The sequence below is a fragment of the Chelon labrosus genome (assembly GCF_963514085.1).
Source record: "Chelon labrosus genome assembly, chromosome: 1".
Taxonomy (NCBI): Eukaryota; Metazoa; Chordata; class Actinopteri; order Mugiliformes; family Mugilidae; genus Chelon; species Chelon labrosus.
In genome coordinates this window covers 38,905,370-38,923,982 of record NC_140337.1, presented here as the reverse complement: position 1 = coordinate 38,923,982, position 18,613 = coordinate 38,905,370, and the positions used below count along the sequence as shown (strand labels likewise).

The 18,613-nt window shown below is 50.3% G+C and overlaps 1 protein-coding gene across 2 annotated transcripts in view; it reads left to right on the top strand.

Annotated features, from left to right (window-relative positions):
• The first annotated feature begins 382 nt into the window (after nt 1-382).
• Nucleotides 383-18,613, top strand: part of LOC311489251 (serrate RNA effector molecule homolog B-like) — a 20,183-nt gene continuing 1,952 nt past the window's right edge. The window contains exons 1-19 of one of the 2 annotated variants that reach the window (XM_084546242.1): nt 383-1,113; nt 1,753-1,875; nt 6,519-6,629; nt 6,721-6,882; nt 7,877-7,937; nt 8,017-8,314; nt 8,398-8,609; nt 11,276-11,401; nt 11,476-11,587; nt 11,676-11,806; nt 11,927-11,988; nt 14,034-14,112; nt 14,194-14,358; nt 14,474-14,638; nt 14,715-14,868; nt 14,956-15,068; nt 15,152-15,232; nt 15,326-15,476; nt 15,564-15,665. In XM_084546242.1, the coding sequence (XP_084402368.1) occupies nt 1,757-1,875; nt 6,519-6,629; nt 6,721-6,882; nt 7,877-7,937; nt 8,017-8,314; nt 8,398-8,609; nt 11,276-11,401; nt 11,476-11,587; nt 11,676-11,806; nt 11,927-11,988; nt 14,034-14,112; nt 14,194-14,358; nt 14,474-14,638; nt 14,715-14,868; nt 14,956-15,068; nt 15,152-15,232; nt 15,326-15,476; nt 15,564-15,665 (2,404 nt within the window). In that variant the 5' untranslated portion in view covers nt 383-1,113; nt 1,753-1,756. Of the gene's footprint in view, nt 1,126-1,752; nt 1,876-6,518; nt 6,630-6,720; nt 6,883-7,876; nt 7,938-8,016; nt 8,315-8,397; nt 8,610-11,275; nt 11,402-11,475; nt 11,588-11,675; nt 11,807-11,926; nt 11,989-14,033; nt 14,113-14,193; nt 14,359-14,473; nt 14,639-14,714; nt 14,869-14,955; nt 15,069-15,151; nt 15,233-15,325; nt 15,477-15,563; nt 15,666-18,613 lie in introns of both variants that reach the window. The other variant, XM_084546243.1, reaches the window with a different exon arrangement.

Below are 18,613 nucleotides of genomic sequence, written 5' to 3'. Positions count from 1 at the left end.
TAATGTTGATGAATGTTCAAGAGTCAATTGTTCGGATAAGTTTCATTTTATTTATTAGACGCTATAGAAACAGGATGTGACATCATGGCGACCGCCAGTTGCCATGCCAACCGCTCCATAAAGCGGACTGTGAGAGTTGTAAAAACATTTTTTAATAATAAGTGTCTAATCCATCATGTCCTTGTAGCAGGTGGAGGTAGAGCAGAGCGTAGTATTAATGAAACTACAACATGAGTGAGTCTGGAGGAAGTGTGGGCGGGGCTTCAACATCATGATGGGCGGGGCATCAACATTACGATGGGCGGGGCATCAACATCAACTAACAGCGTATATCAAAGTAAATGATGTCTCATGCTCCCTGAACCACTCTTTCCCAATCTGAGCCCCATGAATCCTGGCATTGTCATCTTGGAATATGATCCATTGATGGAATAACCTGGTCATTCAGTATATTCAGGTAGTCAGCTGACCTCATAATGTTGCTGAACCTAGACCTGAGCAACTGCAGCAACCCCAGATCATAGCACTGCCCCATAGCACAGGCTTGTACAGTAGACACTAGGCATGATGGGTGCATCACTTCATCTGCCTCTCTTCTTACCCTGATGCTTCTCCACTATCCTTCCAGTTTTTAATAATGCCTTGGACAGTTCTTAACCCAGTTTTAGTAGTTTCTACAATCTCCTCAGATGTTTTCTCTGCTTGATGCATGCCAATGATTTGACCCTTCTCAAACAGACGACCACAGGATGTGTCTTTAGACATGGTTGTTGAAGAAATGAGAAGGTACTCATTGCATCAGTTGGGCTTAAATAACTTGTTGTCAGCTGAAAGATAATCACCCATGCAGTAATTATCCAATAGGAGGTGAACACCTGTTAGATACAGGTGTTCACCTGTTAGATCCAGGTGGAGGCTTGTTTTCAGTCAGGCTGTGTATCTAGTCTATGGTGCTACCGTCAGGGGGCGCGTGCGTCTCTGGAGACAACCAAACGGAAGTAGAGCAAACCGGAAGTGTCGTTGGTTGGCTACGCTCTCGGACCGGCGGCGGGACACCTGCGTGTGGTGCGCGAGCGACCGAGCGTCTTTCTTCGTGTTGCAGCGGAGCTTCAGGTGAGACCCCAGGTTCGTTGTCGCGGATGGTTTTTATTTTGTCGCGACGGTTGAGAGAGAAACCCGGAAACGGCTTCGGTGACAGCAGCAGCCGTAGCCCGGGCTAGCTAGCTCCCAAGCTAGCTCCCAAGCTAATCTGCTAATCAGCCGCCGTTAGCGTCGGTCCGCTTTTGTTAATGCTACATGCTAGTGGTAGCTTTAGCTGCTAGCGCACACAGCTAATGTTGAGTTGTTGTTGCTCAGTGTGAGAGTGGAACAAGCTGAGTGGAGTCAGCGCTTAGTTTAGAGTTTAAAAGGCTCTAAATAAATGTTGACTTGTTCCTGTTTCAGTGTTTGGTGGAATGAGTCAGGTGTAGGTGCTCAAGTCTGGGGAGGTTCTCAGTCATGCAGGTCATGGTTTATCCAGAAAGCCTTTAAAAGGAAGCAGGGCTGCTGGAGTTGGAGGTTTAAACAGGAAACTCTGGTTGAATTAATCATTAAAGTCATTTAAAGGTTGTGAAAAGTTAAACTGAGCTCTTTGTTTTGACTGAGGACCTTCACGGACGAGATGAAAGTTTGTGGTTCTTTGTTTACCATGAGATGACACCTGAGCTGGAGACGATCTGAGCGTCCTCACCTCAAAACTGCTTCTGTTTTCAGGGTGATGGGAGACAGCGACGATGAGTTCGACAGGAGGAGACGGGACAAGTTCAGGAGGGAGAGGAGTGACATGGAGAGGTCCAGAGAGCGGGACGAGAGGAGGAGGGACGACTGGCCGGACAGGTACTTGATCTGGGTCCAGCGGTTCTGGCCCGGCCCGGCCCGGCCCGGCCCGGCTCGGCCACGCTCTCTGGTCTGTTTGGTTGTTGCCTTTTGACTTGCCTGCTCCGTAGCAGGAAGGAGCCGTGGTAGGAGCCTCTGGTTGTAGGTGAATGTGTCCATAGATAGAGAGCCGAAGTCCCGCCCCCTCTACTTCCGGGTTGTGGGACCTATCTTTCTAAAACATATGAATGGCAGTCTATGGAGAAAGATAAATTATTTTCTGGTCCCGATCGACTTGTGCCTTGGATTATACATATGTTGTTTTTCAGAATAAAAAATGATTTTACATGTCAAGAATGTCACAGTTTGTCGCAAGATAGTTAAGTAAAACGCTATGGAAAATACGTAATTAAACGAACTACAAGTCCCGCATGCTGGCGCGTACAGAACCGACCAAAACTCCCTTGGTGTAACTACAGCTCTCGACATGACCCGATTTATAATGATTTTCACCTCGTTTGATGCTTCTGCCTTCGTCCTGGAAGAAGACGGTAAAGCTCAACAAGGAGACAGCCATAGTTCTCTAGGGATCTCTAGAGAGATGTAGTTCACTAAGCGATCTCATACAAAACCTGATGTTGTTCAGCTTATTTACGTCAAATAATTTATCTCTTGACGTGAAAAATTATCTTTTGAATTCACACACATCATATGTGAAATTCATGCCACAATTCGATCGGGACCAGAAAATAATTATGATCTCTCCATAGACTGCCGTTCAGATTTTTTAGAAAGATAGGTCCCATAACCCGGAAGTAGAGGGGCGGGACTTCGGCTCTCTATAGCAGTGTAGGTCATAAGCTCCACCCCCTCCGTGTTAGTGGGCGGGACTTGAGCCACACTAAAACACACGCAGGGCCCTATTAAATCCCATTTTTTTTACCTTTACTCTTATTTTACTATCAAAAACAGTGTTTTTAATGTAAACGACTAAAATGTACATAAATTAAACAGAAATTAACTTTACTGAGGTGACAGACGACACGTTTCCTCAATATGGCAAAATTAAAGAGCATCAAAAACAAGCAGCAAAGTTTTAAGTAATAAAACTATACCGCCTTATTAATTAAATGCTATTAAATATGTCATTATTATCATTTTTAAAAAAAGAAATCAAGGCGACGGGTAAAAATAGATCATGACGAGATTTTTATGACCCCATCAGTCAAAATGACCGACGAACAAAAAGGTCCAGCGCCACCTCTGCCTGACGCATGTAAGTGGTTCGGGAACTCCTCGGCTCTGTCCTGGGGGGTTAGGGGCGAGTTTCGCCGTTTTTTTCGCCGATGAAGGCGGAGCCATAGGCAGCCGCTTCGCCACGCCTACGATGTTTTGAAGGGGGAGGGGCTTGTTGTGCCGCTCAGATTTGCTTCCCTCCGTGCAGTTTTCCCCAGACGTACGTTCCTCTCCCACATGAAAACAGAACATTATGTCGAATACTGCATTAAAAATAGATTCCGTTTTTATCGGCCAATTCATAGGGCCCTACACACGCCAAATAATTATTCTTCAAGGATGGTTTCCGTCATTTTAGGTCGTTTAATATAATATAAAACATGAGTGAGTCTGGAGGAAGTGTGGGCGGGGCATCAATATCACGGCTCCACGTGGCTCCGCCCTCAGACCGTACTGATCAGACTCTGGATCCAAGATGGCGCCGCCCGTATCCCCGGGAACATAGAGTCAGTTTGACCAATGAGAGGAATCTTTAGGACCCTAACCCAGACAGCTCACACAACCTAGAGGTGGAGCAACGTCTAAAGGCAGGGGAGCATAGCCTGGCTGACGCGACTGCACATCTCAATGAGATGCTGGTCTGGAAACTACGTGTTTATTTTCTCGTATTTGAGGCGTGGTTTTACAAATGCCTAGAGCCGTTTATTGGGCGCTACGAATGTCTATCAAATGCGCCTGGTAATTCCCATGCTGCCTTGCGCGCGATTCATAGCCAAAGCCTGTTGGTAGCAGAGCAAACACATCCTTCTTGGCAATGAAGTCTTTCAACGCCAAACGTTGCTCTTTTTTAAAATAAACTTGCGTTTTAAGCTACTTAAAACACTGCCTAAGGCTGCATCGAACGGTAACGTTAGGTCCGCTGCCATGTTGGATTAACACACTACAAGCTTCGGTGTCGCGCATAGACGTCGTCATCGTCTTGCTGCCCCCCCCGTTCTGTGATTGGTTCCCTATCTCAGGAGAAAATATGGGCGATGGTTTCCAGACTGCTTTTGCAGCGAGAATGAAATCGCGCGCAAAGCAGTATGGGAACACCCAGGCTAAGGGGAGCAGCCTTCTCAACAGAAATGTCTTCCTGCCCTCGATCAACGTGAGGACGTCTTCAAATCAGCGTTTGAGCTGTTTATTACACCATCAATGAGACAATGAGACAATGAGACATGAGAAAGGACATACTTGAGATGATAAATTTGGGGGGGGGGTGGACTTGGATGTGACCCACTTGCAAGCCTACATTAGGTAGCTCATGATGGCGAAGTTAAAAGACGAAGCTACAGTAAGACACTGGGCTCTGGACAGGGGGGGTCCACCCTGGACAGGTCTCCAGTCTATCCCGGCTGTCATTGGTCTAGAGGGGGGGTCCACCCTGGACAGGTCTCCAGCCTATCCCAGCTGTCACTGGTCTAGAGGGGGGGTCCACCCTGGACAGGTCTCCAGTCTATCCCAGCTGTCATTGGTCTAGAGGGGGGGTCCACCCTGGACAGGTCTCCAGTCTATCCCAGCTGTCATTGGTCTAGAGGGGGGGTCCACCCTGGACAGGTCTCCAGTCTATCCCGGCTGTCATTGGTCTAGAGGGGGGGGGTCCACCCTGGACAGGTCGCCAGTCTATCTCAGGGCTAACACAGAGAGACATCCGCGTCACTCGCGTCACGTGACCACCTTGTAATCAGAGGTCATAGTGAGCAGAGGTCAGAGGTCAGAGGATGCTGAGGGTCATAGTGATCAGAGGATGCTGAGGGTCATAGTGATCAGAGGTCAGAGGATGCTGAGGGTCATAGTGATCAGAGGTCAGAGGTCAGAGGATGCTGAGGGTCATAGTGAGCAGAGGTCAGAGGATGCTGAGGGTCATAGTGAGCAGAGGTCAGAGGATGCTGAGGGTCATAGTGAGCAGAGGTCAGAGGATGCTGAGGGTCATAGTGAGCAGAGGTCAGAGGATGCTGAAGGTCATAGTGAGCAGAGGTCAGAGGTCAGAGGATGCTGAGGGTCATAGTGAGCAGAGGTCAGAGGTCAGAGGATGCTGAGGGTCATAGTGAGCAGAGGTCAGAGGATGCTGAGGGTCATAGTGAGCAGAGGTCAGAGGATGCTGAGGGTCATAGTGAGCAGAGGTCAGAGGATGCTGAGGGTCATAGTGAGCAGAGGTCAGAGGATGCTGAGGGTCATAGTGAGCAGAGGTCAGAGGATGCTGAGGGTCATAGTGAGCAGAGGTCAGAGGATGCTGAGGGTCATAGTGAGCAGAGGTCAGAGGATGCTGAGGGTCATAGTGAGCAGAGGTCAGAGGATGCTGTGGGTCATAGTGAGCAGAGGTCAGAGGTCATAGTGATCAGAGGTCAGAGGATGCTGAGGGTCATAGTGATCAGAGGTCAGAGGTCAGAGGATGCTGTGGGTCATAGTGAGCAGAGGTCAGAGGATGCTGAGGGTCATAGTGAGCAGAGGTCAGAGGTCAGAGGATGCTGTGGGTCATAGTGAGCAGAGGTCAGAGGATGCTGAGGGTCATAGTGAGCAGAGGTCAGAGGATGCTGAGGATCATAGTGAGCAGAGGTCAGAGGATGCTGAGGGTCATAGTGAGCAGAGGTCAGAGGTCATAGTGAGCAGAGGTCAGAGGATGCTGAGGGTCATAGTGAGCAGAGGTCAGAGGTCAGAGGATGCTGAGGGTCATAGTGAGCAGAGGTCAGAGGTCAGAGGATGCTGAGGGTCATAGTGAGCAGAGGTCAGAGGATGCTGAGGGTCATAGTGAGCAGAGGTCAGAGGATGCTGAGGGTCATAGTGAGCAGAGGTCAGAGGATGCTGAGGGTCATAGTGAGCAGAGGTCAGAGGATGCTGTGGGTCATATTGAGCAGAGGTCAGAGGTCAGAGGATGCTGAGGGTCATAGTGAGCAGAGGTCAGAGGATGCTGAGGGTCATAGTGAGCAGAGGTCAGAGGATGCTGAGGGTCATAGTGAGCAGAGGTCAGAGGTCAGAGGATGCTGAGGGTCATAGTGAGCAGAGGTCAGAGGATGCTGAGGGTCATAGTGAGCAGAGGTCAGAGGTCAGAGGATGCTGAGGGTCATAGTGAGCAGAGGTCAGAGGTCATAGTGAGCAGAGGTCAGAGGTCAGAGGATGCTGAGGGTCATAGTGATCAGAGGTCAGAGGTCAGAGGATGCTGAGGGTCATAGTGAGCAGAGGTCAGAGGTCATAGTGAGCAGAGGTCAGAGGATGCTGAGGGTCATAGTGAGCAGAGGTCAGAGGTCATAGTGAGCAGAGGTAGTCTCCTACACTTGCTGTCAGACAGACTAGCGGTGGTAGGAGGGCTCTGGTTGCAGATGAATGTGTCCATGGATGTAAACGGATGGTTCTTCTTCTCCTTTACTCTCTGTTGTTTGGTTGTTCAGGGACTGGGACCGCAGCAGAGACAGGAGGAGGGACTACGACCGGGGACGCAGAGAGAGGTTCTCCCCTCCCAGACACATGAGCCCTCAGCACAAGCGCATGAGGAGAGACTGGTGAGGCAGAGGAACCAGAGGAACCAGAGGAACACCTTCACCTGATCGGCCCAAAGGTGCTAATGCTGTTGATCATGCCTGAATTTCCCAGGGATGACCACCGGGGGGAGCCGTACCGCTACGACCTGCCATACGGCGGAGGAGGAGGAGGAGGAGGAGGAGGAGGTCCGTTTCCAGGGGCGGGCCCTCACTGCTGGCACCCCGACTTCCCCCATCTTCACCCACACCATGGGGGTCACCCTCTGCAGGGCAGGTGAGTTGCAGCCCAGTTTAACCTCCAGGGGACTGGACCAGAACCGTAACAGAATAAAAACCTAGAAATAACAGCAACCCCACAATGGTCCCTTTGTGTGTCCCCCCCTAGACCAGACCAGACACCCCCACCTAGACCAGACCAGACCAGGCACCCCCACCTAGACCAGACCAGACACCCCCCCCACCTAGACCAGACCAGATCGGGCACCCCCACCTAGACCAGACCAGATCAGGCACCCCCACCAAGACCAGACCAGCCCCCCCCCCCCACCAAGACCAGACCAGGCCCGCCCACCAAGACCAGACCAGGCCCCCCCACCAAGACCAGACCAGGCACCCCCCCACCTAGACCAGACCAGGCCCCCCCCCACCTAGACCAGACCAGGCACCCCCACCTAGACCAGACCAGGCACCCCCACCTAGACCAGACCGGACACCCCCCACCTAGACCAGACCAGACACCCCCCACCTAGACCAGACCAGGCACCCCCACCTAGACCAGACCAGGCACCCCCCCACCTAGACCAGACCAGACCAGGCCCCCCCACCTAGACCAGACCAGGCCCCCCCACCAAGACCAGACCAGACACCCCCACCTAGACCAGACCAGGCACGCCCACCTAGACCAGACCAGGCACCCCCCCACCTAGACCAGACCAGACCAGACCAGGCCCCCCCACCTAGACCAGACCAGGCCCCCCCACCAAGACCAGACCAGGCCCCCCCCACCTAGACCAGACCAGGCCCCCCCCACCCCATAGCAATGGCCTCCAAATTCACTAGATCCCAAACTGATGCACAGAGGCCCCTCCCCTCAAAGCCCCCCCCCCCCACTACCAAGAGGACACCCTCAGGAGGCCCATGTCCATTCTGTGATGAGTCACCCATGTTGGTGCTGTGGCTGATGGCTGTATATTCAGTCAGAGTCGGACTAGATGAGGAGATCTGTTGAAGCTTCTGATGATTTCAAACTCCAATGTCTCCAATGTCAGGCTGGGCATGGTGGACCCAGACCTGCCTCCTCCAGGTCCTCCCACCATGAGGAGCTTCAAGGTGAGTGGGACACGTTCTAGGTGAACTCAAAGAGCTTCAGATATTGTCCCGTGGGCTCATCCTGTTGGTTGACGTTCAGGAGTTTCTGCTCAACACGGAGGACAGCGTCGACGAGACCGAGGCAGTGAAGCGCTACAACCAGTACAAGCTGGACTTCAGACGGCAGCAGCTGCAGGACTTCTTCCTCCAACACAAAGACCAGGAGTGGTTCCGCTCAAAGTACCACCCTGATGACATCACGGCGAGGAAGGCGGAGTCTCTGGCCGCCCTCAGAACCAGACTGGGCGTCTTCCTCTTCCTGCTGGACAGCAGCTGGTTGGATAACGTGTCGCTGGACATGGACCACGCCCCCGCCATCATCAAACTTCTGGATGCAGGTCAGTGGATGGACACGGGCAGCAAACTGAAAAGTGTTTCTGGGTAATGAAGTCCTCAAGCTTTGCTGTGTGTTCCTCTGCAGCCGTGATAAAGATGGAAGGAGGTACAGACTTTGACCTCCAGGTCCTGGAGGCTCCTGCTGCTCCTGCTGGGGCGAGCAGCTGTGGCGGACTAGACAAGAGTCAGGGAGATCCCAGCGGAGGAAATGTGAGCGGTCAGACTGTCTCAGAGTCAACTGTGAGCCGGACGGAGGAGAGGACCAGTGAGACGGGCCAGACGAAAGACTCTGAGAAGGTCAGAATAGCTGCTTCCTGATGACCCTGCTCTGTAGCTGGACAATAATCTGTGGGATTAATGTCCTGTCACCGTTTCATGTCAACCACTGGCGGTGTGTACGACACGTGACTGGACCGGAGCTGAGATTAACAACTCATGTTCCAGTTGAGAGATTCAGAAAGCTCCCAGGTGTGTGGTGGGCTCTCACCTGAAAGAACCCACAGAAACTGGTTCTTAGAACACGTAGAACCTGTGTAGAACCTGTGTAGAACCTGTCAGGCTGATGGTGAGCGTCAGGGACTCTTTGTGTTTCTGGTGAGTCCTGCACCACTGCTGCTGTAGGACCTCTCTGCTTACACTCCCTCCATCCCTCCCTCCCTCTGTGCAGATCTGACTTGACGTGATGCATGCTGGGATGTTCATGCTCATAGACCTTGAATATGATTGGTTAAAATGAACTTGTTCATCCCAGCATGCATCACGTCAAGTCAGATCTGCATGAAGTCCAACACGCCTATTGTAAGCATGGCGAGGCGGCTGCCTGTGGCTCCGTCTTCGTCGGCGGAAAAACTGCGAAACGCGCCGCTAACCCCGCAGGACAGAGCCCAGCTGTTCCCAGACCACTTACAGGCAGAGGTGGCGCTGGACTTATCGTTGTCTGTCACTTTGACTGACGGGGTCATAAAATCCCGTCATAATCTATTTTTACCCGTCACTTTATTTATTTTTTTAAATGATAATAATGACATATTCAATAGCATTTAATTTTCATTCCTTTTTAATTAATATAATGGTGGAAAAAATGATTCGGATCCGGCTCATATAACCGGCCATCAAAGACGACTCATGAATCATGAATCTAGAGTCTGTTTAACCGGATCAGTTGAGTCCTACCACGTCTGACTGATATATAACCAATAAACTGAACCATTCTAACATCTGACATCTCACTGAGCAGAGAAACTAAACGTACGACCAGACTGGACCTCTATCAAACTACGACACTCAGACACTGACTCACTTAATCACAACACACAGAGAAACAAGACTTAACCGACTCATAACCGCTGCTCGTGGATCCCTGCTTAACCGAGAGCCAATCAATATGCTCACTCTCCACCCAGTGGTCTGGGGTGTGAATTAGGGATGCAAATTATCGAGTAATTCATTAATCGATAGTTGTTTCATCTTATCGATCGATGATCGATTAATTGATAAGCGGCAATTTTTCTGAGAGGCTGAATTTCCCTCTGAATAGGTTCTATCTACAGAATATGTTTGATATGCTACCAAAATGTTATTCCCTGCCCTCAAGTAAGCTCAGAATAAATCTTTAATTAATTATAAAATAATTAGTATAGTAACACAAACTACAGCTAATCTGAACAAAAAGTTATATTTTAAATGAATAGCTTATAAATAGAACAATTATACACTGACTTGTAACCAAAACAGTCACAAGAAACAGTGAAGCAATTACATGACTTGTGTTAAAAATATACTTGGTGATGCATGATGTCCACTTCATTGGATTCAGTGGTTAAATGTATTTTTCTACATATTGGAAGTAAAAATGTCATATTCCAAACGGATAATATGCTTCCTTAGATGTTACCGTATATCATCATATTTATTTATTTTTTACCTATGTGGTTCTTCAAGAATAGAAGCTTTGACAGGATATACCAGCAGTGGTCGGCACGGATGGAAGTTTACTTGCAGTTACACCAACTGACCACTGAAAAGACCCTAATGGAGTAGGGCAGCAGAGAGCACTCTAGAGGCTGATATGCAGTTCCACCGTAGAAACCATTGCATTAAAGAGAAAATTACTTTTTAGTAGCTGTCCACTGTAGTGACCGCTATGCACGAGAGGGCTAATCAAAGATTTATTCTGAGCTCACTTGAGGGCAGGGAATAACATTTTGGTAGCATATCAAACATATTCTGAACCACTCGTTGTTTGTAGCACGGCTGAATGTGACATATTTAGGTGGTAATTTAACGAAGTTGTGGAGTTGTTGTACTTTAAAATACTTCCACATATTGTGCATTTGGCGTCGTTGTCGTCATTGACCAACTTTTGCCCTCTTCATCCTGTCAGTGTACCGCTTCTCGTTTGTCTGTTGTTGTCGTCGTCAGAGCCCTGCTTCACTTGTGTTCCCGCGTGTGCATCAAGTACGTCTGGCGTCAAGAGCGCCCCCACGAGGACTGCCGGGGAATTACGGGTTCAAAATGCAATTAATTGCAATTAATTAATTTTAATCGAGTAATTTCTTATCGACAATTAATCGATAATCGATTAATTGCTTGCATCCCTAGTGTGAATCAATCTGTCATTTTAAAATGTTGGGTTGTTTTTTTTTTTTAAAACAAGTCAATCAAAGTTTTATTACTTAAAACTTTGATTGACTTGTTTTTGATGCACTTTAATTTTGCCATATTGAGGAAACGTGTTGTCTGTCACCTCAATAAAGTTCATTTCTGTTTAATTTGTGTACATTTTAGTCATTTACACTAAAAACACACTGTTTTTGATAGTAAAATAAGAGTAAAAGGTACAAAAAATGGGATTTGCAAAAACTATAATGGAAAAAACAGAACTACCAAAAATTAAAACGGAAAAAACAGAATTTGGGAAAAAATAAAACGGATTTTATAGGGCCCTACTCTTTCTCTCTTAGGACTGTGATGATGGCAAGCAGAACAGAAAGAAGGAAAAAGAGGAGGAGGAGGAGGAGGAGGAGAAGAAAGAAGAAGAGGAGGAGGAGGAGGAGGAGGAGGAGGAGGAGGGCAAGAGGAGCCAGAAAGTAAGTTGATTGTCATCAGTGGCGGTGCTGATGTGTTGAGTGGTTCTGGTGTTAATCCTTCACCGTTGTCTCAGGGAAGGAAGAGGAAACGCAGCGTGTCAGCTGACAGCGGGGAGGGCAGCGCCTCCCACTCAGACTCCTCCCACTCTGACGACGTGGAGGAAGAGGAGGCGGACGGAGTGGACGGTATTGACCCACGTGTAACAAACAGGGAAAAGGAGACTCTGTCTACCCGCCAACGTCCTGAATCTGAACAGTCTTGTGTTTGTGTCAGGGCGTCGAAAAGAGCGAGGGAAGGAGAGGGAGGAGGAGGCGGCTCCGGCCAAGCCCCGCCCCCTGCACCTCACCACGTCCCTGTTCATCAGGAGCATCCCTCCCGATGTGTCCAAGGAGGAGATCACTGCTGTGAGAGAACACACCCTCACTGATGCTAATACACAGCGGCCATTTAAAACTCCAGTCTTCAGACCAGTAGCACTAACCTCACTCGTGTGTGTGTGTGTGTGTGTGTGTGTGTGTGTGTAGTTGTGTCGCAGGTACCAGGGCTTCCTGCGGGTGGCGCTGTCGGACCCTCAGCCCGAGAGGAGGTGAGAACCAAGACGTGTGCTGGTTAGACTGGTTTTACTTAAGGATGGATGAGGATGACGATAGGGAGCATAGTCTGTATATAAACATGGACACCACGTCTCCTCTTCCTCTCATTGGTCCAGAGCATAGTCTGTATGTAAACATGGACACCACGTCTCCTCTTCCTCTCATTGGTCCAGAGCATAGTCTGTATATAAACATGGACACCACGTCTCCTCTTCCTCTCATTGGTCCAGAGCATAGTCTGTATATAAACATGGACACCACGTCTCCTCTTCCTCTCATTGGTCCAGAGCATAGTCTGTATATAAACATGGACACCACGCCTCCTCTTCCTCTCATTGGTCCAGAGCATAGTCTGTATATAAACATGGACACCACGCCTCCTCTTCCTCTCATTGGTCCAGAGCATAGTCTGTATATAAACATGGACACCACGTCTCCTCTTCCTCTCATTGGTCCAGAGCATAGTCTGTATATAAACATGGAGACCACGTCTCCTCTTCCTCTCATTGGTCCAGAGCATAGTCTGTATATAAACATGGACACCACGTCTCCTCTTCCTCTCATTGGTCCAGAGCATAGTCTGTATATAAACATGGACACCACGCCTCCTCTTCCTCTCATTGGTCCAGAGCATAGTCTGTATATAAACATGGACACCACGTCTCCTCTTCCTCTCATTGGTCCAGAGCATAGTCTGTATGTAAACATGGACACCACGTCTCCTCTTCCTCTCATTGGTCCAGAGCATAGTCTGTATGTAAACATGGACACCACGTCTCCTCTTCCTCTCATTGGTCCAGAGCATAGTCTGTATGTAAACATGGACACCACGTCTCCTCTTCCTCTCATTGGTCCAGAGCATAGTCTGTATATAAACATGGACACCACGTCTCCTCTTCCTCTCATTGGTCCAGAGCATAGTCTGTATGTAAACATGGACACCACGTCTCCTCTTCCTCTCATTGGTCCAGAGCATAGTCTGTATATAAACATGGACACCACGTCTCCTCTTCCTCTCATTGGTCCAGAGCATAGTCTGTATATAAACATGGACACCACGTCTCCTCTTCCTCTCATTGGTCCAGAGCATAGTCTGTATATAAACATGGACACCACGTCTCCTCTTCCTCTCATTGGTCCAGAGCATAGTCTGTATGTAAACATGGACACCACGTCTCCTCTTCCTCTCATTGGTCCAGAGCATAGTCTGTATATAAACATGGACACCACGTCTCCTCTTCCTCTCATTGGTCCAGAGCATAGTCTGTATATAAACATGGACACCACGTCTCCTCTTCCTCTCATTGGTCCAGAGCATAGTCTGTATATAAACATGGAGACCACATCTCCTCTTCCTCTCATTGGTCCAGAGCATAGTCTGTATGTAAACATGGACACCACGTCTCCTCTTCCTCTCATTGGTCCAGAGCATAGTCTGTATATAAACATGGACACCACGTCTCCTCTTCCTCTCATTGGTCCAGAGCATAGTCTGTATGTAAACATGGACACCACGTCTCCTCTTCCTCTCATTGGTCCAGAGCATAGTCTGTATATAAACATGGACACCACGTCTCCTCTTCCTCTCATTGGTCCAGAGCATAGTCTGTATATAAACATGGACACCACGTCTCCTCTTCCTCTCATTGGTCCAGAGCATAGTCTGTATATAAACATGGACATCACGGAGCGGTTGGCATGGCAACTGGTGGTCAACATTAAGTCACATCCTGTTTCTAAAACTAAACTTATCCAAAACATTAACTTGAACATTCATCAACATTATATTAACTACCTAAAATGACAGAAACCATCCTTAAAATATGTATTTTAGTGTTTTAGTTTGGCCCAAGCCCCGCCCACTAACATGGAGGGGGTGGAGCTTATGATCTATACTTCAGCCAGCCACCAGGGGGAGCTCTAGTTGGCTTCACTGTAGAGGAGCTGTTGCCCCGTCCATCTGTATATACGGTCTATGGTACGGACAGATGATGATGATGATGATGATGATGATGGTGATGGTGTGTGTGTGTGTCAGGTTCTTCAGGCGGTGCTGGGTTACCTTTGACCGCAGTGTGAACATCAAGGAGACTTGCTGGAACCTCCAGAACGTCAGGGTGAGGACACACACAGTCGGAGCGGTCGCGATGATGAAAGGGTGGATGTGTGAATAAGATGTCTCCCGTCTCCTCCGTCAGCTGAGGGACTGTGAGCTGTCTCCGGTGGTCAACAGAGATCTCAGCCGGCGCGTTCGCAGCGTTAACGGACTGACGCACCACAAGCCGGTGGTGAGGAACGACATCCGTCTGTCGGCGCGGCTCATCCACAGCCTGGACCAGAGAGGAGAGCTGTGGGCCGGCCAGGTACCAGGATCCACCGCCGCCGCGTTCACCATGTTCTCTTACCTGTTACACGGCCCAAAGCATCATGGGAAATGTGTGTGTGTGTGTGTGTGTGTGTGTGTGTGTGTGGAAACAGACAAACCCCGTCCTGAAGAACATCACGGATTACCTGATAGAGGAGGTGAGCGCTGAGGAGGAGGAGCTGACAGGCGGAGGTAACGGTGAAGACGCTGGCGACGCCAAAGACCCCGCCTCCTCGTCCTCTGAGGTTACCGTGGAGACAGATGAGAAGCTTCTGAAGGTGGGAGGAGCTGTGTGTGTGTGTGATGGCTACAGGTCTTGGAATGTGTCTCTAAATGCGTGAGGTGCGTGTTCAGGTGCTGGACAGACTGCTGCTCTACCTGCGACTGGTCCACTCTGTCGACTATTATAACTTCTGTGAGTACCCTGCTGAGGACGAGATGCCTCATCGCTGTGGACTGATCCACGTACGAGGACCCCTACCTGTGGCCAGGATCACTGCAGCTGAGAGTAAGCTGACACAGACACGTACTGCAGGCTGCAGACAGGGGACGGGTCAGTAGAGGGTGTTCACTGTGCTTGTTTCTGATTGGACAGTGAGCGAACACCTGAAGATGTGTGACGAGCGTCTGGCTCCTCTGATCTCACCTTCAGAGACGCTGAGTGAAGAGGACGCTGCCAGACTGGGAAAGAAAGACCCAGAACAAGAGGTGAGACAGTCTCTCCGTCTCTGCCTCACCTGTCCTCTCTCTCTGTCTCACCTGTCTGTCTGTCTGTCTGTCCATGTGTCCAGGTGGAGAAGTTCCTGTTGTCCAACATTCAGGAGCTCAGTAAAGACAAATGGCTGTGTCCTCTAAGCGGGAAGAAGTTCAAGGTGAGTCCACCTGTCCACCTGTGTCTGGCCAGACTGACTGGTTGCCGTGGTAACCCTTTCTCTCTTGTTGTTGTTGTTGTTGTTGTGGTCCAGGCTCCAGAGTTTGTGCGTAAACACATCCTGAACAAACATGCTGAGAAGGTCACCGCTGTCAGACAGGAAGTGGAGTTTTTTAACAACTTCCTGCTGGACGCTAAAAGGCCGGCCCTACCTGACAACAAGCCCCTCCCACTACCAGCGCCAGGTACTGTCTGTGTGATCAAAGCCTCACCTGATGCTCACCTGTGGGACTCACCTGAGGGACTCACCTGACTTTACTGCTCTCTTTCAGCCACTCCTCCTGCCATGCCCGGCTTTCCCCCACAGGCCCCACAGCAGCAAAGCCTTCTGGGATTTCCTCCTGGAGTCAGACCTCCCATGGCCGGCTTCCCTGGTACGGAGCCACAATCAATAGATGGATGAGGACAGGTTGATACTGCACTATAGACCGTGTATACAGATGGACGGGGGAACAGCTCCTCTACAGTGAAGCCAAACAAACCAGAGCTCCCCCTGGTGGCTGGCTGCAGTATAGGTCATAAGCTCCACCCCCTCCATGTTAGTGGGCGGGGCTTGGGCCAAACTAAAACACTAAAATACATATTTTCAAGGATGGTTTCTGTCATTTTAGGTGGTTAATATAATGTTGATGAATGTTCAAGTTAATGTTTTGGATAAGTTTAGTTTTAGTTATTTATTTGACGTTCTAGAAACAGGACGTGACATGATGTTGACCACCGGTTGCCATGCCAACCGCTCCGTGAAGCGTTCCCATGGAGAGTTGTAAAAACTATTTTTAAAAACTAGTCCAGAGTATAATCCATCATGTCCTTGTACCAGGTGGAGGTAGAGCAGAGCGTAGTATTATGGGTGATGGAGGAGGTGATGGAGGAGGTGATGGAGGGGTTGATGGAGGGGTAGATGGAGGAGGTGATGGAGGGGTAGATGGAGGAGGTTATGGAGGGGTTGATGGAGGAGGTTATGGAGGGGTAGATGGAGGAGGTGATGGAGGGGTAGATGGAGGAGGTTATGGAGGGGTTGATGGAGGAGGTGATGGAGGAGTAGATGGAGGAGGTTATGGAGGGGTTGATGGAGGAGGTGATGGAGGGGTGATGGAGGAGTTGATGGAGGGGTTGATGAAGGGGTGATGGAGGAGGTGATGGAGGAGTTGATGGAGGGGTGATGGAGGGGTTGATGGAGGGGTTGATGAAGGGGTTGATGGAGGGGTTGATGGAGGAGTTGATGGAGGGGTGATGGAGGGGTTGATGGAGGAGGTGATGGAGGAGTTGATGAAGGGGTGATGGAGGGGTTGATGGAGGAGGTGATGGAGGAGTTGATGGAGGGGTGATGGAGGGGTGATGGAGGGGTTGATGGAGGAGGTGATGGAGGAGTTGATGGAGGGGTTGATGAAGGGGTGATGGAGGGGTTGATGGAGGGGTTGATGGAGGGGTTGATGAAGGGGTTGATGGAGGAGTTGATGGAGGGGTGATGGAGGGGTTGATGGAGGAGGTGATGGAGGGGTGATGGAGGGGTGATGGAGGGGTTGATGGAGGAGGTGATGGAGGGGTGATGGAGGGGTTGATGGAGGAGGTGATGGAGGGGTGATGGAGGGGTTGATGGAGGAGTTGAGTTGATGGAGGGGTTGATGGAGGAGGTGATGGAGGGGTTGATGGAGGGGTTGATGGAGGAGGTGATGGAGGGGTTGATGGAGGAGTTGAGTTGATGGAGGGGTTGATGGAGGGGTTGATGGAGGAGTTGATGAAGGGGTTGATGAAGGTGATGGAGGGGTTGATGGAGGGGTTGATGGAGGAGGTGATGGAGGGGTTGATGGAGGGGTTGATGAAGGTGATGGAGGGGTTGATGGAGGGGTTGATGGAGGTGATGGAGGGGTTGATGGAGGAGGTGATGGAGGGGTTGATGGAGGGGTTGATGAAGGTGATGGAGGGGTTGATGGAGGGGTTGATGGAGGTGATGGAGGGGTTGATGGAGGGGTTGATGGAGGAGGTGATGGAGGGGTTGATGGAGGTGATGGAGGGGTTGATGGAGGGGTTGATGGAGGAGTTGAGTTGATGGAGGGGTTGATGGAGGAGGTGATGGAGGGGTTGATGGAGGGGTTGATGGAGGGGTTGATGGAGGAGTTGAGTTGATGGAGGGGTTGATGGAGGAGGTGATGGAGGGGTTGATGGAGGGGTTGATGAAGGGGTTGATGAAGGTGATGGAGGGGTTGATGGAGGGGTTGATGGAGGAGGTGATGGAGGGGTTGATGGAGGGGTTGATGAAGGTGATGGAGGAGGTGATGGAGGGGTTGATGGAGGGGTTGATGGAGGGGTTGATGAAGGTGATGGAGGGGTTGATGGAGGGGTTGATGGAGGAGGTGATGGAGGGGTTGATGGAGGGGTTGATGAAGGTGATGGAGGGGTGATGGAGGGGTTGATGGAGGAGGTGATGGAGGGGTTGATGAAGGTGATGGAGGGGTTGATGGAGGGGTTGATGGAGGTGATGGAGGAGGTGATGGAGGGGTTGATGGAGGGGTTGATGGAGGGGTTGATGAAGGTGATGGAGGGGTTGATGGAGGGGTTGATGGAGGTGATGGAGGGGTTGATGGAGGAGGTGATGGAGGGGTTGATGGAGGGGTTGATGAAGGGGTTGATGAAGGTGATGGAGGGGTTGATGGAGGAGTTGAGTTGATGGAGGGGTTGATGGAGGAGGTGATGGAGGGGTTGATGGAGGGGTTGATGAAGGGGTTGATGAAGGTGATGGAGGGGTTGATGGAGGGGTTGATGGAGGGGTTGATGGAGGGGTTGATGAAGGTGATGGAGGGGTTGATGGAGGGGTTGATGGAGGAGGTGATGGAGGAGGTGATGGAGGGGTTGATGAAGGTGATGGAGGAGGTGATGGAGGGGTTGATGGAGGGGTTGATGGAGGGGTTGATGAAGGTGATGGAGGGGTTGATGGAGGGGTTGATGAAGGTGATGGAGGGGTTGATGGAGGGGTTGATGGAGGTGATGGAGGGGTTGATGAAGGTGATGGAGGGGTTGATGGAGGGGTTGATGAAGGTGATGGAGGGGTTGATGGAGGAGGTGATGGAGGGGTTGATGGAGGGGTTGATGAAGGTGATGGAGGGGTTGATGGAGGGGTTGATGGAGGTGATGGAGGGGTTGATGAAGGTGATGGAGGAGGTGATGGAGGGGTTGATGGAGGAGGTGATGGAGGGGTTGATGGAGGGGTTGATGGAGGGGTTGATGAAGGTGATGGAGGGGTTGATGAAGGGGTTGATGGAGGAGGTGATGAAGGAGTTGATGGAGGAGGTGATGGAGGGGTTGATGGAGGGGTTGATGGAGG